General features: G+C 45.5%; 1 protein-coding gene across 2 annotated transcripts; it reads left to right on the top strand.

Annotated features, from left to right (window-relative positions):
- Positions 1 to 2,719: 2,719 nt before the first annotated feature.
- Positions 2,720 to 15,297, top strand: TMEM33 (transmembrane protein 33). 2 transcript variants are annotated; one of them, XM_039325254.1, is made up of 8 exons: positions 2,720 to 2,976; positions 4,461 to 4,555; positions 5,833 to 6,020; positions 7,217 to 7,284; positions 9,329 to 9,462; positions 13,093 to 13,176; positions 14,382 to 14,529; positions 14,850 to 15,297. In XM_039325254.1, exons 1-7 carry the CDS (start codon positions 2,920 to 2,922, stop codon positions 14,509 to 14,511), a joined length of 756 nt encoding a protein of 251 aa, XP_039181188.1. In that variant the 5' UTR covers positions 2,720 to 2,919; the 3' UTR covers positions 14,512 to 14,529; positions 14,850 to 15,297. The 2 variants fall into 2 exon arrangements, with proteins under 2 accessions (XP_039181188.1, XP_039181187.1); XM_039325253.1 differs by having other exon boundaries at positions 2,721 to 2,976; positions 14,382 to 15,297.
- Positions 15,298 to 16,162: the final 865 nt, after the last annotated feature.

The raw sequence follows: 16,162 nt of genomic DNA on the forward strand, positions 1-16,162 counted from the left end.
TCATACCATAAGGACAGGTGGAAAGAGATCTTGTCAATTTGCTGGCGTTTTAAGCATAGATCGATTAAAAAAACAAAATATGACTAATTTATTGCCGTGCTTTTAAGATGGTGATGTATGGGAGATACAAAAACCCCTGGAAGAAAGGCAAAGAAAAAAAAATATCCTATTTCAATCAAAACAAATCTGGGACAAAAATACCATTAAAATCTGTGCACGTTAAACCCAGATGTTTATCTCCAGTGAATTAAAGCCTTTGTCAAATACGGCAGGAAATCCAACCAATTCAGTTCTTATAATGCATCTCTAAAATGGCGATTTTTTTAAAAACAATTTTTATTATTTTTCCATTTTACACCAACAGAAGCTTAAGAACCAGCGTGAAGATATGGTGGTCAATTACAAAGAGAAAACAATAACATTGTGTGTGTGTGTGTGTGTGTGTGTATATATATATATAGGTCTTTGGTTATTTGGGTTTTCTCCCACGTAAAATTGGAAGTGTCTTGGCGACGTTTTGACGAAGTCTCATTCGTCATCTTCAGGCTGGTGCTTTCGGCTTCGGGCTTCTAGGAGCAATTGTATATATACAATTCATACAATATTTCTTAAAACTTCCCTCTCTATCTATGTAGAAATTATAATCAATTACATTCAAATAAATTCATTCATTAATATATCTAACTATAAATTTCCTTAATCAATAAAAACTTTCAACCAGTTGATATCAATATAATAATCAAATTAATACATTCCTATATCCAATTCATTCTTTAATGTGTTGCTATATATATAGCGACATATTAAAATGGCGATTTTTTAATAGTGTGGTTTTTGGTTCCCCCCCCAAAATATATCCCTTTCTGTTTATTAAAGCCATTTAAAACTAAGTGCAACTGAGATAGAAGGAGTTTATTTCCAGGGAAATAGGCTGTCGGTTGGAATCGTGACACCTTGTGCAATCTGGGAAATTATGTTAAATGTAATAAGATCGCTTATTAATCAAGAATTAATAAATTGAGGAGTTGCGTGCTTGGATTTTCTGCTGGGGAACCCAAAGTGAGACTTTGCATAACTGGGAATTGGGAATTGGGAAGAACCGGTTAGTTTTCACCGTCATGAATATAAATCACTAGCCAAACATCGGAATTTTGATTATATGACCATGGGGATGCGATGGCCATAAGTGTGAAAAAAATGGCTGTTGTAACTGTGAACGGTCACTAAATTAACTGTTATAAGTCGAGGACTATCTATATTGACAGCCAGCTTCACTCATTCCTCAAAGCCTCTTTTTTCAAAGGCCTTTCTTTGACGTGGACATATGAGTGTTTTCCCAAAGGTACCTTTTCAGAAGACAACTGGATTTTCTTGTTTTTCTTTGAAGATGTTTCGCTTCTCATCCCAGAAGCTTCTTCAGCTCGGATTGAATGGTGGGGAATGGAAGGATTTATACTCCTTGCAGACAGCTGGTCATTTGCCTTCTTTTAGAGAGTCATTGAAGCCACTTGGAGATTTGTCTGTGTCCTCAGGGTCACTGAGTGGTGCAAATGGGTGTGGAGACCTCTTGGAAATGCTGAAAGGACTGTGTTGTAGATCATCTACCTCCAGTCTACAACACAATCCTTTCAGCACTTCCAAGAAGGCTCCATACCCATTTGCACCACTCAGGGGACCCCCAGGACACAGACAAGCCTCCAGGTGGCCTCAACAACTCTCTAAATTAGGGTGGCGTTTAACAGAACAGCCAGTTGTCTTGGACAGTTTGAAGATTCCTGCAAATGGGCAGGGGTTGGACTAGATGACCTTCAAGGGCGCTTCCAGCCCTGCGATGGGAGGAGCGTGCTCCACTTCTGGCAGCATTGCACTGGAAGTCACACTATGTGACGTGCAGCCCGTCCTCGGCTTACGCCAGTTCATTTAGTGAGCGTTGCAAAGTTACGACGGTGCTGAAAAAAAAGGGACTTAGGACCGTTTTTCACACTTTACGACCGTTGCAGCATTCCCCCACGGTCACGTGATCAGAATCCGGATGCTTGGCAACTGACTCGCAGTTATGACGGTCGCAGCAACCCCCCCGGGGGGGGCACGTGATACCCTCTTGCGACCTTCTGACATGGAAAAGCCGGATTCACTTAACAACCAGGTTACTAAGTGAACAGACTGCAGCGATTCGCTTAACGACTGCAACAAGAAAGGTCGTAACTTAACCAATGTCTCACTTAACAACATAAATTCTGGTCGTAAGTCGAGGACTGCCTGTATTTGGTTTAATCCTGAATTGTTCAAGATTGCAAAGTGGTCGCCGTGTTTTTGGGGAGTGTGGGGGGGTTGTCATTCATTGTGTTTTGGAAATACCGTCGCTGAGTCCGGAGCGCAGATTTAATTAATGCATTCAATTAATTGAATGAATTCATACAATTCAAATTGAATTGAATTCATTCATGTTATATGCCGCCCACCTCGCGCTTCGAGGCGACTCAGCGTCCTGCAGACTGGGGGAAAGGGGAAAGAAAAAGAAAAAAAGAGAGAGAGAGAGAGACACGCGAAAAGAATTGGCCAAAACTACGTCGGAATCAGCCCGCAGCGGTTTCAGTGGGGGGAGCCCCGCCCACCGAGCCGCCCCGCCTCCCGACGGGACGACGCAAACGCGCTCTGCGCATGCCCCGCCGGGCAGCCGGGTGACCCCCGGAAACGGGCGGCTAGACGCATGCGCACCACGAGGCGTCAGGCGACGAGGTCGCTGCGTCTCTCTCTCTCTCTGCCTCTTTCCTCCTTCCCTGACTCGGCGGGCGGGGTCACGCGCCTGCGCAGAAGCGGCCTCCTTGCCCCCTCAGCGTCGCTCCGGCTTCCCTCGCGGGCGGCCTTCGAGCTTCTTCCCCGCGGCGAGCGAGCGAGCGAAGCCGGGCGGCGGCGGCCATGGCGGACACGGCGCAGAACGGGCCCATGCAGGGCGGAGCGGGCGGCGGGGCGGTGGTGAGCGACCGCGCGGGCCTTTCCTTCCCCCCTTTCTCCTCCTCCCCCCCCCCGCGTCGGACTACATGACCCATCGTCCCCGGCGTTTCCCGCCTCGCGTGGGGCGGGGCTTTCAAGCCCACTAAGGTCGCCGGGTCGGGAAAAGGGCGGGGTGTCCTGTCGGCCTCTTTCCCCCCCTTTTTTTTTCCTGGTTGCCCTTTGATCTCCCGTCTTGTGATGAATGAAGCCGCCCGGGGGTTTCTACGTGGTCTCCCATCCCCTGATCAGTCAACCAACCCAGAGATTTCCATGTGGCCTCCCATCCCAGGGCCTCCTATCCCCTGATTAATCAACCATTGTGGGGATTTCCATGTGGTCTCCCATCCCCTGATCAGTCAACCAACCCAGAGATTTCCATGTGGCCTCCCATCCCAGGGCCTCCTATCCCCTGATTAATCAACCATTGTGGGGATTTCCATGTGGCCTCCCATCCCCTGATTAATCAACCAACGCAGAGATTTCCATGTGGCCTCCCATCCCAGGGCCTCCCATCCCCTGATTAATCAACCATGTGGGGATTTCCATGTGGTCTCCCACCCCCTGATCAATCAACCAACCCAGAGATTTCCATGTGGCCTCCCATCCCAGGGCGTCCTATCCCTTGATTAATCAACTATTGCGGGGATTTCCATGTGGCCTCCCATCCCCTGATTAATCAACCAACCCATAGATTTCCATGTGGTCTCCCATCCCAGGGCCTCCTATCCCCTGATTAATCAACCATTGCAGGGATTTCCATGTGGCCTCCCATCCCCTGATTAATCAACCCAGAGATTTCCATAAGGCCTCCCATCCCAGGGCCTCCCATCCCCTGATTAATCAACCAACCCGAGGGATTTGTTCGTGGTCTCCCATCCCAGGCATGACCTTGGTGCTAAGGGAAGAGCTGCTTCACACACACACACAAACACACACACAATCACAATACAGGCAGTTCTCGACTTAACGACCACATTGAGCCCAAAAATTTACCTTGAAAAATTTGTTCAGTGAGTTTTGCCCCATTTTACGACCTTTCCTGCCACTGTTCTTAAGTGAATCACTGCTGCTGTTAAGTTAGTCACACGGTCGTTAAGTGAATCTGGCTCCCCCCCACTGACCTTGCTCGTCAGGAAGTCAAAAAAAAAGGAAATCGCATGACCCGGGGGACGCTGCAACGGTCATAAGTGTGAGTCACCTGTCCAGCGTCCGCGTGCAAAAAATCACATGACCCGGGGGAACGCTGCAACGGTCATAGGGGTGACAAATGGTCCTCGGTCCCTTTTTTCCGTGCCGTTGGAACTTTGAACGGTCACTAAATGAACCGTTGTAAGTCGAGGACTGCCTGTAAAACAGAATTGCTCCTGCTGTCTTTCTATGTGCAACTGCTGAAGAATTGTTAACTTAATGGCAGGCTTTACACTTTTTCTGATATGAACTTTTTTTTTCCCCCCCTTTCGTTTTAGCAATTTCTGATGAGTAACAAGTTGGAGACGGCGATGTGGCTTTCTCGTCTATTCACAGTTTATTGTTCGGCTTTATTTGTCCTTCCTCTTCTGGGGTAGGTGTCATATTCTCTTCAAAAGTCACGACGCTCCTTGTCTTTCCAAGATGCAGTATAGTATAGTATAGTATAGTATAGTATAGTATAGTATAGTATAGTATAGTATAGTATAGTATAGTATAGTATAGTATAGTATAGTATAGTATAGTACAGTACAGTACAGTACAGTACAGTACAGTACAGTACAGTACAGTACAGTACAGTACAGTACAGTACATTATATTGTCATGAATGAAGGACAATATCTTGGGTCTACACGTATAAGAGACGTGGTCCAGGCAGGTATATTAGCCGTTTGATGTTCCACTAATTGTAGGTCAATCATTGATTTCAATGGCAAAGATCACATTTTGGATTTAACTTACCAGTAGGGCAGTAGAATAAGCTTTGATGGTGATCAACCTTTTCTAAACAATTGCTGCTTCTGATTTTAGTGGTTTAATTTTGGCCTGGGCAATAATGGGGACGTAACCTCAGCGGAGACAAACATGCAGATTTCAAATTAGTTCTCCTAATTTAAAACTCTTTAAAATATTGTGGAGCTATCTACATTTGTTTTATTCTTTTCTGGGAATGAAAGAGTGTGCTGGGACACCACCTTCATGAAGCTAGAGCCATTGTCTTCAGTGGAAGGAATAATAATAATAACAACGACGATGATGATAAAGTTGGAAGGGACTTAGGGAGATCTTCAATTGATTTATTGCTAAACAGCTTATGCAGTTATCTTCCCAGCTAATGGTTAGCGTCGGGTTAGACTTAAAGGTCTAAATAATAGTAGTAATAATAATAAAGTTGGGAGGGACCTTGGCGGTCATCTAGTCCAACCCCCTGCTCAAGTGGGAGACCCCATACCATTTCAGATAAATGAAACCAGTCTCTTTTTGAAAGTCCCCAGTGATGGAGCACCCACAACTTTCTGGAGGCTGGTTGTTCCACTGGCTAATTGTTCTCACTGTCAGGAAGTTTCTCCATAGTTCTCTCCTGGATGAGTTGCTTCTTGTCTGGCCTTCGGATGCTTTGGAGAATAGCTTGACTCCCTCTTCTTGGGGGGGCAGCCCCTGAGATATTGGAGCCCCGCTGTCGTGTCCCCCCCTGGCCCTTCTCTTCATGAAAGTTCATTAATAATAATTCACTAATGATGCCCTTGGCTGTGAGCAGGGCGGGTTTCAGAAACGCTGGGATGGGGGATGATGCAACTCCAGGCTCGTGGGAGGGTGACTTGAGAACACGCGGCTTGTTGGTGTGGTAACCTCTCCTTTCATAATTCCCAGGTTGCACGAGGCAGCCAGCTTTTACCAGCGGGCTTTGCTGGCGAACGCACTCACCAGCGCCCTGCGTCTCCACCAGCGGCTGCCCCATTTCCAGCTAAGCCGGGCCTTCTTATCTCAAGCCCTGTTGGAAGACAGCTGCCATTACCTTTTGTACTCCCTCATCTTCGTCAATTCCTACCCCGTCACCAGTATCCTTTTCTCGAACGGGCGCTTAACGCTATGCTCAGGGGAGACAAAAGAGCGGGAGCCGCACACTTGTCGCAGGGCTGAGCTGGGCTGCAAGGCAATCCTTAGAGGTATGATGATAATAAAGTTGGAAGGGGCCTTGGAGGTCATCTAGTCCAACCCCCTGCTCAGGCAGGAGACCCTAGACCAGGGGTTCTCAACCTGTGGGTCGGGACCCCATTTGGGGTCGAACGACCATTTCACGGGGGTCGCCAAACAACACAGTCCGCCATTTCCCCCCCCCCCATTTTCCTTAGCTGTGCTACTCCCTTTTATTCTATTGGCTTTTGAAAGCTAATAGAATAGACTCTCTTGAATAGAGCCTAATTCTATTGGCTTTCAAAAGCCAATAGGAATTGTCCAGGCTGTCTCTGCCCTGCTGAGCCCGTCAAAAGTCCCATTCTGCAAACGGTGCTGCACCAGTTGTGTAGTCCTCGACTTACGACCGGTTGAGTAGTCCTTGACTTACAACTGGTTGGGGGTCGCGGCATTAAAAAGGTTGAGAACTGCTGCCCTAGACCAGTGATGGTGAACCTTTTAGAGACCAAAATGCCCAAAGTGCAACCCAAAACCCGCTTATGCGTCGTCGGGTGCCGGGTGGGTGTGGCCCATTGGATGGGTGTGGCTCATTGGGTGGGTGTGGCTGCGGTGGTAACGGCAGACTGGGTGGGACTAAAAAGTTCAATCAATTCCAATTTTGCAAGATCTTTTTTTCCCCGCGAGAAGCTGAAATTGACTGATTGATTGAACTTTTTCTCTTTTTTTTGCACATGGCAGCGGAGGTCTAAAACGAAAAGATTTTATAAAACCCAGCTGAAGGCCTAGGACTGGGGCGTGCCCACAGAGAAGGCTCTGAGTGCTGCCTCTGGCACCCGTGCCATAGGTTCGCCACCACTGCCCTATCCCATTTCAGACAAGTGGCTGTCCAGTCTCTTCCTAAAAACTTCCAGTGATGGAGCACCCACAACTTCTGGAGGCAAGCAGTTCCCCTGGTTAATTGTTCTCACTGTCAGGAAGTTTCTCCTTAGTTCTAGGTTGCTTCTCTCCTTGGTTAGCTTCCATCCGTTGCTTCGCCGTATTGCCGTGTTTTGCCATTCCCCAATTCCAGGAGTTTGTCGACACTTTAATAATAACGTGGCGCCCTTAACTTTCCCTCCAGTGAGCATATTCCCCGTGCTGTTGTTCTCGTTGCTCCACGCAGTGACCTACACGAAGAAAGTTCTTGATGTAAGTATGGATGTTGACCTCTAGCCCAGTGGTTCTCAACCTGTGGGTCGGGACCCCATTTGGGGTCGAACGACCATTTCACGGGGGTCGCCAAACAACGCAGTCCGCCATTTTTTCCCCCTTTTCCTTAGCTGTGCTACTCCCTTTTATTCTGTTGGCTTTTGAAAGCCAATAGAATAGACTCTCTTGAATAGAGTCTAATTCCATTGACTTTCAGAAGCCAATAGGAATTGTCCAGGCTGTCTCTGCCCTGCTGAGCCCGCCAAAAGTCCCATTCTGCAAATGGTGCTGCACCAGTGGAGTAGTCCTCGACTTACGACCGGATGAGTAGTCCTTGACTTACGACTGATTGGGGGTCGCGGCATTAAAAAGGTTGAGAACCACTGCTCTAGTCTGTTTTTTTTTTCCTGCTTTTGAGAGCTGGGCTGCTTTTCTGAGCAATTTTTCTCCCAACCTCGGGAAGGTTTCAAGTTGGGTGGACTTCTTCAACATTCCCAAAGTTGAGACAAAAACCTGTTTCCTTCTTATTGCAGTTAAGAAGGTTGTGGAAGAGAGCATAAAGCTGCATTTTTCTTCTTTTTAGAACAGAGGTCACCAACCTTTGTCGGTTGACGGAGTGGAGGAAAAGGGAGGGGCGCGTGCGCGTGGGGCCACGAGCATGCGCCTGCCGTAAACGGGGCAGGGCTAGCGCTCACGTGATACTAGCCCTGGCCCTATCCTTGAATGGCACAGCACCTTATTTCTGCGCTGTGTAACAGTGGCCATTTTTGCGCCTTGCAGCGTGGTGCTGGCCCATTTCTGCACCCCAGTGGCGGACCGTTTTTGCGCCCCGCAGTGTGGCAGTGGCCCATTTCTGCACCCCATGGTGTGGCGGCATCCATTTTTTTGTGCCTTGCAGCGTGGCATCGGCCCGTTTTTGTGTCCTGCGGTGTGGCCTGTTTTCGCACCCTGAGATGCAGCGGCGTCCTGTTTTTGCATGCCACGCGCTAGCACAAGGGAGGAGGTGTGTGTGCACACACGCGCACACTGGTCAGCCTGTTCCCGTGGCCTGGTGGCCAGCAGGACACTGCCCGCTACCGGCCCATGGCCCACAGGTTGGGGATCCCTGCTTTAGAAGTTTAGAGAATTATTAGAGAAATAATATTTCCCATGAAACTCCGCAAGGACCAGCGTACTAGTCAGCAGGCAGCTGTGGAGCCACCTACAGGCAGTCCTTGACTTATAACAGTTCACTTTAGTGACCGAAGTTGTAACGCCATTGAAAAAAAAGTGACGTAGGATCATTTTTCACCTTTACGACCCTTGTAATATCATCCGGATGGTCACGTGATCAAAATTCTGCCACTTGGCAACTGGCATGCACTTATTCCTGTTTCTCCAGCGTCGCTGGGGTCACGAGATCTCCTTTTGCAGCCTTCCGACAAGCAAAGTCAATGGGGAAACCGGATCCGCCTAACAACCGCGTTGCTCATTTAACAACGGCAATGATTCACGCAGCCACTGTGGCAAGACAGGTCTTTAAAAGGGGGCAAAATTCACTAAGCGACACAATTTGGGACGCCGTGGTCGTAAATTGTAGATTACTTGTGCTAGGTATATTGTGCTAGAAAGCAGTTGTGAGAGGCTTGTTGCATGCAAGCGATATGTTTGTCGTCTTGGGGCTGTGAAATATGCTTTCCATACTTAGAGACATTTTTTAACGGTATTCAGAGTTAATTAACTCTTTAGATTTGCAAGGATCTGCATGTTGGGAAGCTGGTTTAGATCTTAGAGCAGGGGTCTTCAAACTTGGCCCTTTGATGACTTGTGGACTTCAACTCCCAGAATTCCTCAGCCAGGCACACGTGCCTGGCTGAGGAATTCTGGGAGTTGAAGTCCACAAGTCATCAAAGGGCCATGTATGAAGACACCTGTCTTAGAGGGTTAATTAGTGCCTTCCCTGGTGTATAAATATCAGAGTTGAACATAATTTTATTTTTCATTAGTAAATTAGCATTATAAGGGTATGTGCTAATTTGTTTTTTCTCCCATTTTTTTTTTAAAGGCACGAGGCTCAAATAGTCTTCCTTTCCTAAGAAATCTGTTGGACAAGCTAAACGCCAATCAACAAAACATCTTAAAGTTTATTGCCTGCAACGAAATCTTCTTGATGCCAGCTACCGTGTTTATGCTTTTCAGGTATGTGTCCTTTATAGTCCTTCATATATATATATTTTCCAAGCTATTTCAACTGAACCCAAAGTTTGGAATGTTGTATTTCCTGTCTCTCAAAAGAAACTGGATTTACTATTGGCTGAACATGTAGGCTCAGGGGAGTGACTTATTCAAGGCTTACGATCTCGCTGTGAGAACTTAAAATAGCCCCAAGGCCCAACTCTCTGGAACTATTTACAGAGAATCTGCATCAGTTGAGTGAAAGACCTGCGTTCACTTAATTCTTAGATGAATTTGATTTTCAAGTCAATCACATTAACCAAGTCCTAAGATCAACTAAACCAAAACTGGATTTTATTTCTATTTTTTTTAAATGTTTTTTTTTCATTCCTGCAGCGTCTCCATGCTGTATCTTCACTGCTTTCCAGAAACCTGTAAATTATAAGTTTTAACGGTTGCTTAAGTTAATAATAGCTCGGTGGCTCCTTAGGACAGTGGTTCTCACCTTTTTAATGCCGCGACCCCCAACCGGTCGTAAGTCGAGGACTACTCAACCGGTCGTAAGTCGAGGACTACTCAACTGGTGCAGCACCGTTTGCAGACTGGGACTTTTGGCGGGCTCAGCAGGGCAGAGACAGCCTGGACAATTCCTATTGGCTTTTGAAAGCCAATAGAATTAGACTCTATTCAAGAGAGTCTCTTCTATTGGCTTTCAAAAGCCAATAGAATGAAAGGGAGTAGCACAGCCAAGGAAAAGGGGAAAAAAATGGCGGACTGCGTTGTTTGGCGACCCCCGTGAAATGGTCGTTTGACCCCAAATGGGATCCCGACCCACAGATTGAGAACCTCTGCCTTAGGGGAAGTAGGTCTGCATACAGAATGTTATGGTAAAGAGCTGGATGGAACTGGAAGGGACCTTGGAGGTCATCTAGTCCAGCCCCCTGCTCAAGCAGGATTCTTCTTCTGCCATATCCGTTATCGGACGTTGGCGATCATGTTGGCGATCCTGTTTTTATCAGCAGCCGCGCGAAAAAGTGCTGCTGGGTTTTGTCCCAACCAGTCCCTTAGATTTTGATCGTGCAGGATACCCTACACCATTTTAGACAAGTGACTGTCCAGTCTCTTATTAAAAATCTCCAGTGATGAAGCACCTACAACTTATGGACAATTAACTTAATGATTAATTGTCCTCACTCAGGAAATTTCTCAGTTCTAGGTTCCTTCTCTCTTTGGTTGGTTTCCATCCTTTGCTTCTTGTCCTGCCTTCAGGTGCTTTGGAGAATAGCTTGACTCCCTCTTCTTTGTGACAGCCCCTGAGATACTGGAAGACTGCTATCCTGTCCCCCCTCGTCCTTCTCTTCATTAAACTAGACATCCCCAACTCATTCTTCATATGTTTTAGTCTCCAGGCCTTCAATCACCTTAGTTGCTCTTAGTTGAGGTTTCCATTCGATACGTTGAGCGGGAGAATTTTGTTTAGCATATTTTAAGGGAAAAAGTATGGTAAGGTCTTGTCGAACAACTGTAATTAGAACTGGGATTTTCATTGCTAAGCGGTGCAGTTGTAAGATGTAACATTATGTGACTGTGCCAGGTTACAGTGACACTTCCAGCAATTCCAGTTGCGGTCATTAAAGCAAATTCTGTTAAGATTGCAAGCATCCCACAGTCACTATTTGTTATCTCCTACTGGTTTTCCTGTGGACTTTGCTTGTCTGTTGCAAATTGCAATCAGGTAACCGTGGGATGCTGCAATGTCATCATTGTGAGTCAGTCTGAAACAAACACACACCTACCTGACGAGACGGATAGGTATCGTTGTTATAAATCGCTCTTAAATATTGGGAAGGGCAGAACAAAATGTATTTTTTATTAATTTGGTATATCTCCCACGGGATTCAGACACTAAAGAGATATATATATATATATATATATATATATATATATATATATATATATATATATATATATATATATATTTCTTACACGGGGAGAGAATTTTGAAGAGGTGCAGCCATCTGACTTATTTTATTTATTTATTTATTTTTGCCTTGGAATATTTGTCACAATTAAGGTCATTATGTGAGCGGCTGATAGATAATGCATTTATAGTCAGGCTAACATATGGCACCATATTGCCAGGAGGGAGCTGGGGGGGGGGAAGAGGGGGGGGGCTGTCCTAGACATGGTTTCTTGGAAGGGAGCCCAATTAAACTCATTGAGGCTTATTTTTAAATAAGGGAGTTGCTTTCAGACTAGCCTGCATAGAAAATAATAATTTGCACTGAACAGAGAGGAGCCTGTTTCTGAAGTTGGACAGGGTTGGCTGCTTCTTTCTTCTTTCCTCCTTCCTCTCCTCCTCCTCCTCCTCCTCCTCCTCCTTCTTCTTCCGCCTTTCTTCTTCTCCTTCTGTTCTTTTCTGACTTCTTCAGTTCTTCTTTTTCTTCTTCTTTTCCTTCTTCCTTCTTTTCCTTCTTCCTTCTTCCTTCTTTTTTCTTTCTTCTGTTCTTTTCTGACTTCTTCAGTTCTTCCTCCTCCTCCTCCTCTTCTTCTTTTCTGACTTCTTCAATTCTTCTTTTTCTTTTTCTTCTTTTCCTTCTTCCTTCCTTCTTTCTTCTTCTGTTCTTTTCTGACTTCTTCTTCCGCCTTTCTTCTTTCTTCTTTCTCCTTGTTCTTTTCTGACTTCTTCTTCTTCCGCCTTTCTTCTTCTTTCTCCTTCTGTTCTTTTCTGACTTCTTCTTCTTCTTCTTCTTCTTCCTTCTTCCTTCTTCCTTCTTCCGCCTTTCTTCTCCTGTTCTTTTCTGACTTCTTCAGTTCTTTTTCTTCTTCCTTCTTCCGCCTTTCTTCTTTCTTCTGTTCTTTTCTGACTTCTTCAGTTCCTCCTCCTCCTTCTCTTCTTCTTCCTCCTCCTCTTCTCCTTCTTCTTCTCCTCCTCCTCCTCCTTCTTTTCTGACTTCTTTAGTTCTTCTTCTTATTTGGATTATTCTTATTCTTCTCCTTCTCCTCCTCCTCCTCCTCCTGTCACCCTTTTTTAATATTTCCACTATTTCTTGGCAATTGAAGCGTGTTACATAACGAGCTAGAGATCTACTTGCCTGTATGCGTATCTATGCAACGTTAAAACCTATGTAAGATTATTCGTTCAAAATGTGGCCTACAGCTAGTCCTCGGCTTACGGCCGCAGCTGAGCCCAGAATCTCCGTTGTTACGTGAGATGGTCGCGAAGTGAGTTTTGCTCCCCTTTCTTACGACCTTGCCTAATTAAGAGAATCGCTGCGGTGGTTAAGTGAGTAACCCGGCCGTTAAGTGAATCCAGCTTCCCCCATTGACTCTGCTTGTCAGAAGGTCACAAAAGGGGATCGCGTGACACACACACACCCCCGGGGGACACTGCAACCGTCGTAAGTTCATGCCAGTTTCTAAGCCTTCCAGTTTTGATCACGTGACCCTGGGGAGACTGCAGCGGTCGTAAGTGTGAAAACGGACATAATTCACTTTTTCCAGCGCCTGTTGTAACTTTGAACAGTCACGAAGCGAGCGGGTTGTAAGCCGGGGACCCCCTGTATAATATTATAAAACGTATCTTGATGAAGAAATAAACCGCTGTTGTTGTTATTTTAACCCGCTTTCCTCGTTTTCTTGTGTCCTTTTCAGCGGACAAGGAAGCTTGTTGCAACCTTTTATTTACTACCGGTTTCTTACACTCCGCTACTCTTCCCGGAGAAATCCTTACTGCCGGTAAGAAGCCAATGAGGACTACTCACATGTAAAATCGCCGTAGCAGTGTTTAAGCAGGGAGGCGTTGGGGTTCCTCTACGATTTCTCTTTTACCTCTGTGATTCCATTTTTATTTTATTTTATTTGTTTACAAAACGCTTCCACCTGCCCGAAGGGTTACAAATTGTGGCCACGGGTGTTTGTATGTAGGTCTTTGGTTGTTCGGGTTTTCTCCCGCGTCAAATTGGAAGTGTCTTGGTGACGTTTCGACGAAGTCCCATTTGTCGTCTTCAGGCTGGTGTTTTCGGCTTTGTGCTTCTAGGAGCAATGCTTCTAGGTTGCGCCTAAATTCCAGTGAAATTTAGCGTGAGCTACACCTGGAGCCCCAAATGGATGTTGCTGAGCAAAATGGCCATTAAGTGACCGCGGGCATGCTGCAAGTGGAAAATGGTCATAAGTCACTTTTTCATGTTGCAGTCACTAAAAGAGAGAGGGGGGGGAAGGAAGAGAAAGAAAGAGAGAAAAAGGGAGAAAGAAAGAAAGGAAAAGAAAGAGAGAAGGAAAGGAAGAAAGAAAGAGATAGACAGACAGAAAGAGAGACACAGAGAGGAAGGGAGGAAGAGAAAGAAAGAGAAAGAGATAAGGAAAAAAGGAAGATAGAAAGGAAAGAAAAAGGAAGGAAGGAAGGAAAAGAAAGGAGAAAAGAGAAAGAAAGGAAGAAAGAGAGAAGGAAGGAAGATAAAAAAGAAAAACAGAAAGAGAAAGAAGGAAAGGAAGGAAGAAAGAGAAGGAAGGAAGATAAAAAGAGAAAGAGGAAGGAAGGAAGAGAAAGAGAAAGAAAGACAGAGAAAGGAAGGGAGAGGAAGGAAGAGAAAGAAAAAGGGAGAAAGAAAGGAAAAGAAAGAGAAGGAAAGGAAGGAAGAAAGAAAGATAGACAGACAAAGAGACACAGAAAGAGGAAGGGAGGAAGAGAAAGAAAGAAAAAGAAGGAAGAAAGGAAGAGAAAGGAGGAAAGAAAGAAAGGAAGAAAGAAGGAAAGGAAGGAAGATAAAAAAGAAAGAAACAAAGAGAGAAGAAGGAAGAAAGAAGGAAAGGAAGGAAGGAAGATAAAAGAAAGAGAAAGAAAGGAAGGAAGAGAAAGAAAGACAGAGAGAAAGGAAGGAAGAAAGAGAGAGAGAGAAGTGCTTCCGTTTCACGTGTACTTGAAAATATATTCTCTTTTTCAGGACCCTCTTCACAGAGCTGAGGATTGTAGTGGAGCATCTCATAATGAAGCCTTCTTGCCCGCTGTTTCTGCGAAGACTCTGCGTGAGCAGTATTTCTTTTATAAGCAGACTGGCCCCCACAGTGGCGTAGCCCACCCTGGAAACCTCCGTACGTCTTTCTCTCTCTCTCTCTCTCTCTCTCTTTCTCTCTCAAAGGACATTCTGAGCAGCTGGTATTTCTGCTGGGGGTTTATAAATTCAGGATCTCAGTCAAGGTCGTGTATAGAAATGGTTCCTTCCAAGAATTCGTTTCGTGGAGTGTATCTATATGGGGTTGTGTTCATTATTTTTTTTATATATATATATATTTTGTTTGGCTGGTTGCTTGTTTTCTAAAAGTCTGTTTTATTTTCCTCCTCTGTTCTGTGGACCACCAGTTCCTCTTAGGCAGAGTTCTCTCTCTCTCTCTCTCTCTCTTTTTTTTTTTAGGCGAGCGTTAATCTGTGTCGTACAATAGGGTTTGCGTGTCGTGATCTCATTAATGCCGCAACGCAAAATTCTTTCTTCCACACCAAGGGACGGTGTCAGGCAGTGCTGTCTGGATCGGGTCTTAACCAGCTGTGATTCGGTACTTCCTGGGCTTCGAAATACCTTCCTACGCGGTACATTTGAGTCAGTATTGCTTTGGTGAATAAATGGAAGTCCATTAAGTTATCCCAATCAGCAGGAAGCACCTGCTCTGACCAGGTCCAAACATTTAACTCTGTTCTTCTGATTTGTTCAATGCCTTTCTCCAGCAAGATCTTGATTTTTCTCGGTCCATATTTCTTGATGCTACCTGAATGCCGTCTGCCACCGGCTTCTCTTCTGAAACTGGGATTCTTAAAAATGCCAATCTGTGAAACCTTAGAATAATAAAGATGGATGTTAACGTTTATTCCCGAGAAACTCCTGGTGTTTGTGCCCCAAGCATCGCTCAGCTAGACGGCTTCGATTCAACCTCTGTGGGAGATTCCTAAACTACAAGAGAAATCCAATCTATACACGTTGCACGGAAGCATCAGAATACATTTACAAGTAGCCAAGAAAGATTTTTCCCCATAAGGCAGAAGCAGAGCTTTTAAAATACAAAATGCACCTCTCTTTTCTTGCCAGCCTGTGGGTCTGTTTGTGTTGGCACTCGCTATCCTACAACTGGACAGGTACACGAGTATTTTCATCCTTGCTCCTCACCTTGATCAGGTATGGAGGTGTGAGATGCAGGCTTAGAAACCTGAAGGATTTCTCTCTGGTCAACTGCGTAGCTGTACCAAGAAACATTCCACCGATCGTGGTAGCTATGGGGCATGTGTGTGTATGCACTTTAGTTGAGAATCACATAGCAGCAAATTACCACCTAGGAGAGTGTTCTCTCAACCTTGAAGAGATGTGGACTTCAAATCCCAGCATGGCTGGCTGAGGAATCCTGGGAGTTGAAGTCCACACCTTTTAAAGTTGCCACGAATAGAATAGAATAGAATAGAAAATGGAATGGAATGGAATGGAACAAAATAGAGTAGATCTTGGAGGTCATCTAGTCCAACCCCCTGCTCAGGCAGGAAACCCTATACCAGTGGTTCTCAACCTGTGGGTCGGGACCCCATTTGGGGTCGAACAACCATTTCATGGGGGTCGCCAAACAACGCAGTCCGCCATTTTTTTCCCCTTAGCTGTGCTACTCCCTTTTATTCTATTGGCTTTTGAAAGCCAATAGAAGAGATTCTCTTGAATAGAGTCTAATTCTATTGGCTTTCAAAAGCCAA

This window comes from Crotalus tigris, unplaced genomic scaffold, assembly GCF_016545835.1.
Source record: "Crotalus tigris isolate CLP2741 ecotype Arizona unplaced genomic scaffold, ASM1654583v1 scf7180000024321.1087588, whole genome shotgun sequence".
Lineage (NCBI taxonomy): Eukaryota > Metazoa > Chordata > Lepidosauria > Squamata > Viperidae > Crotalus > Crotalus tigris.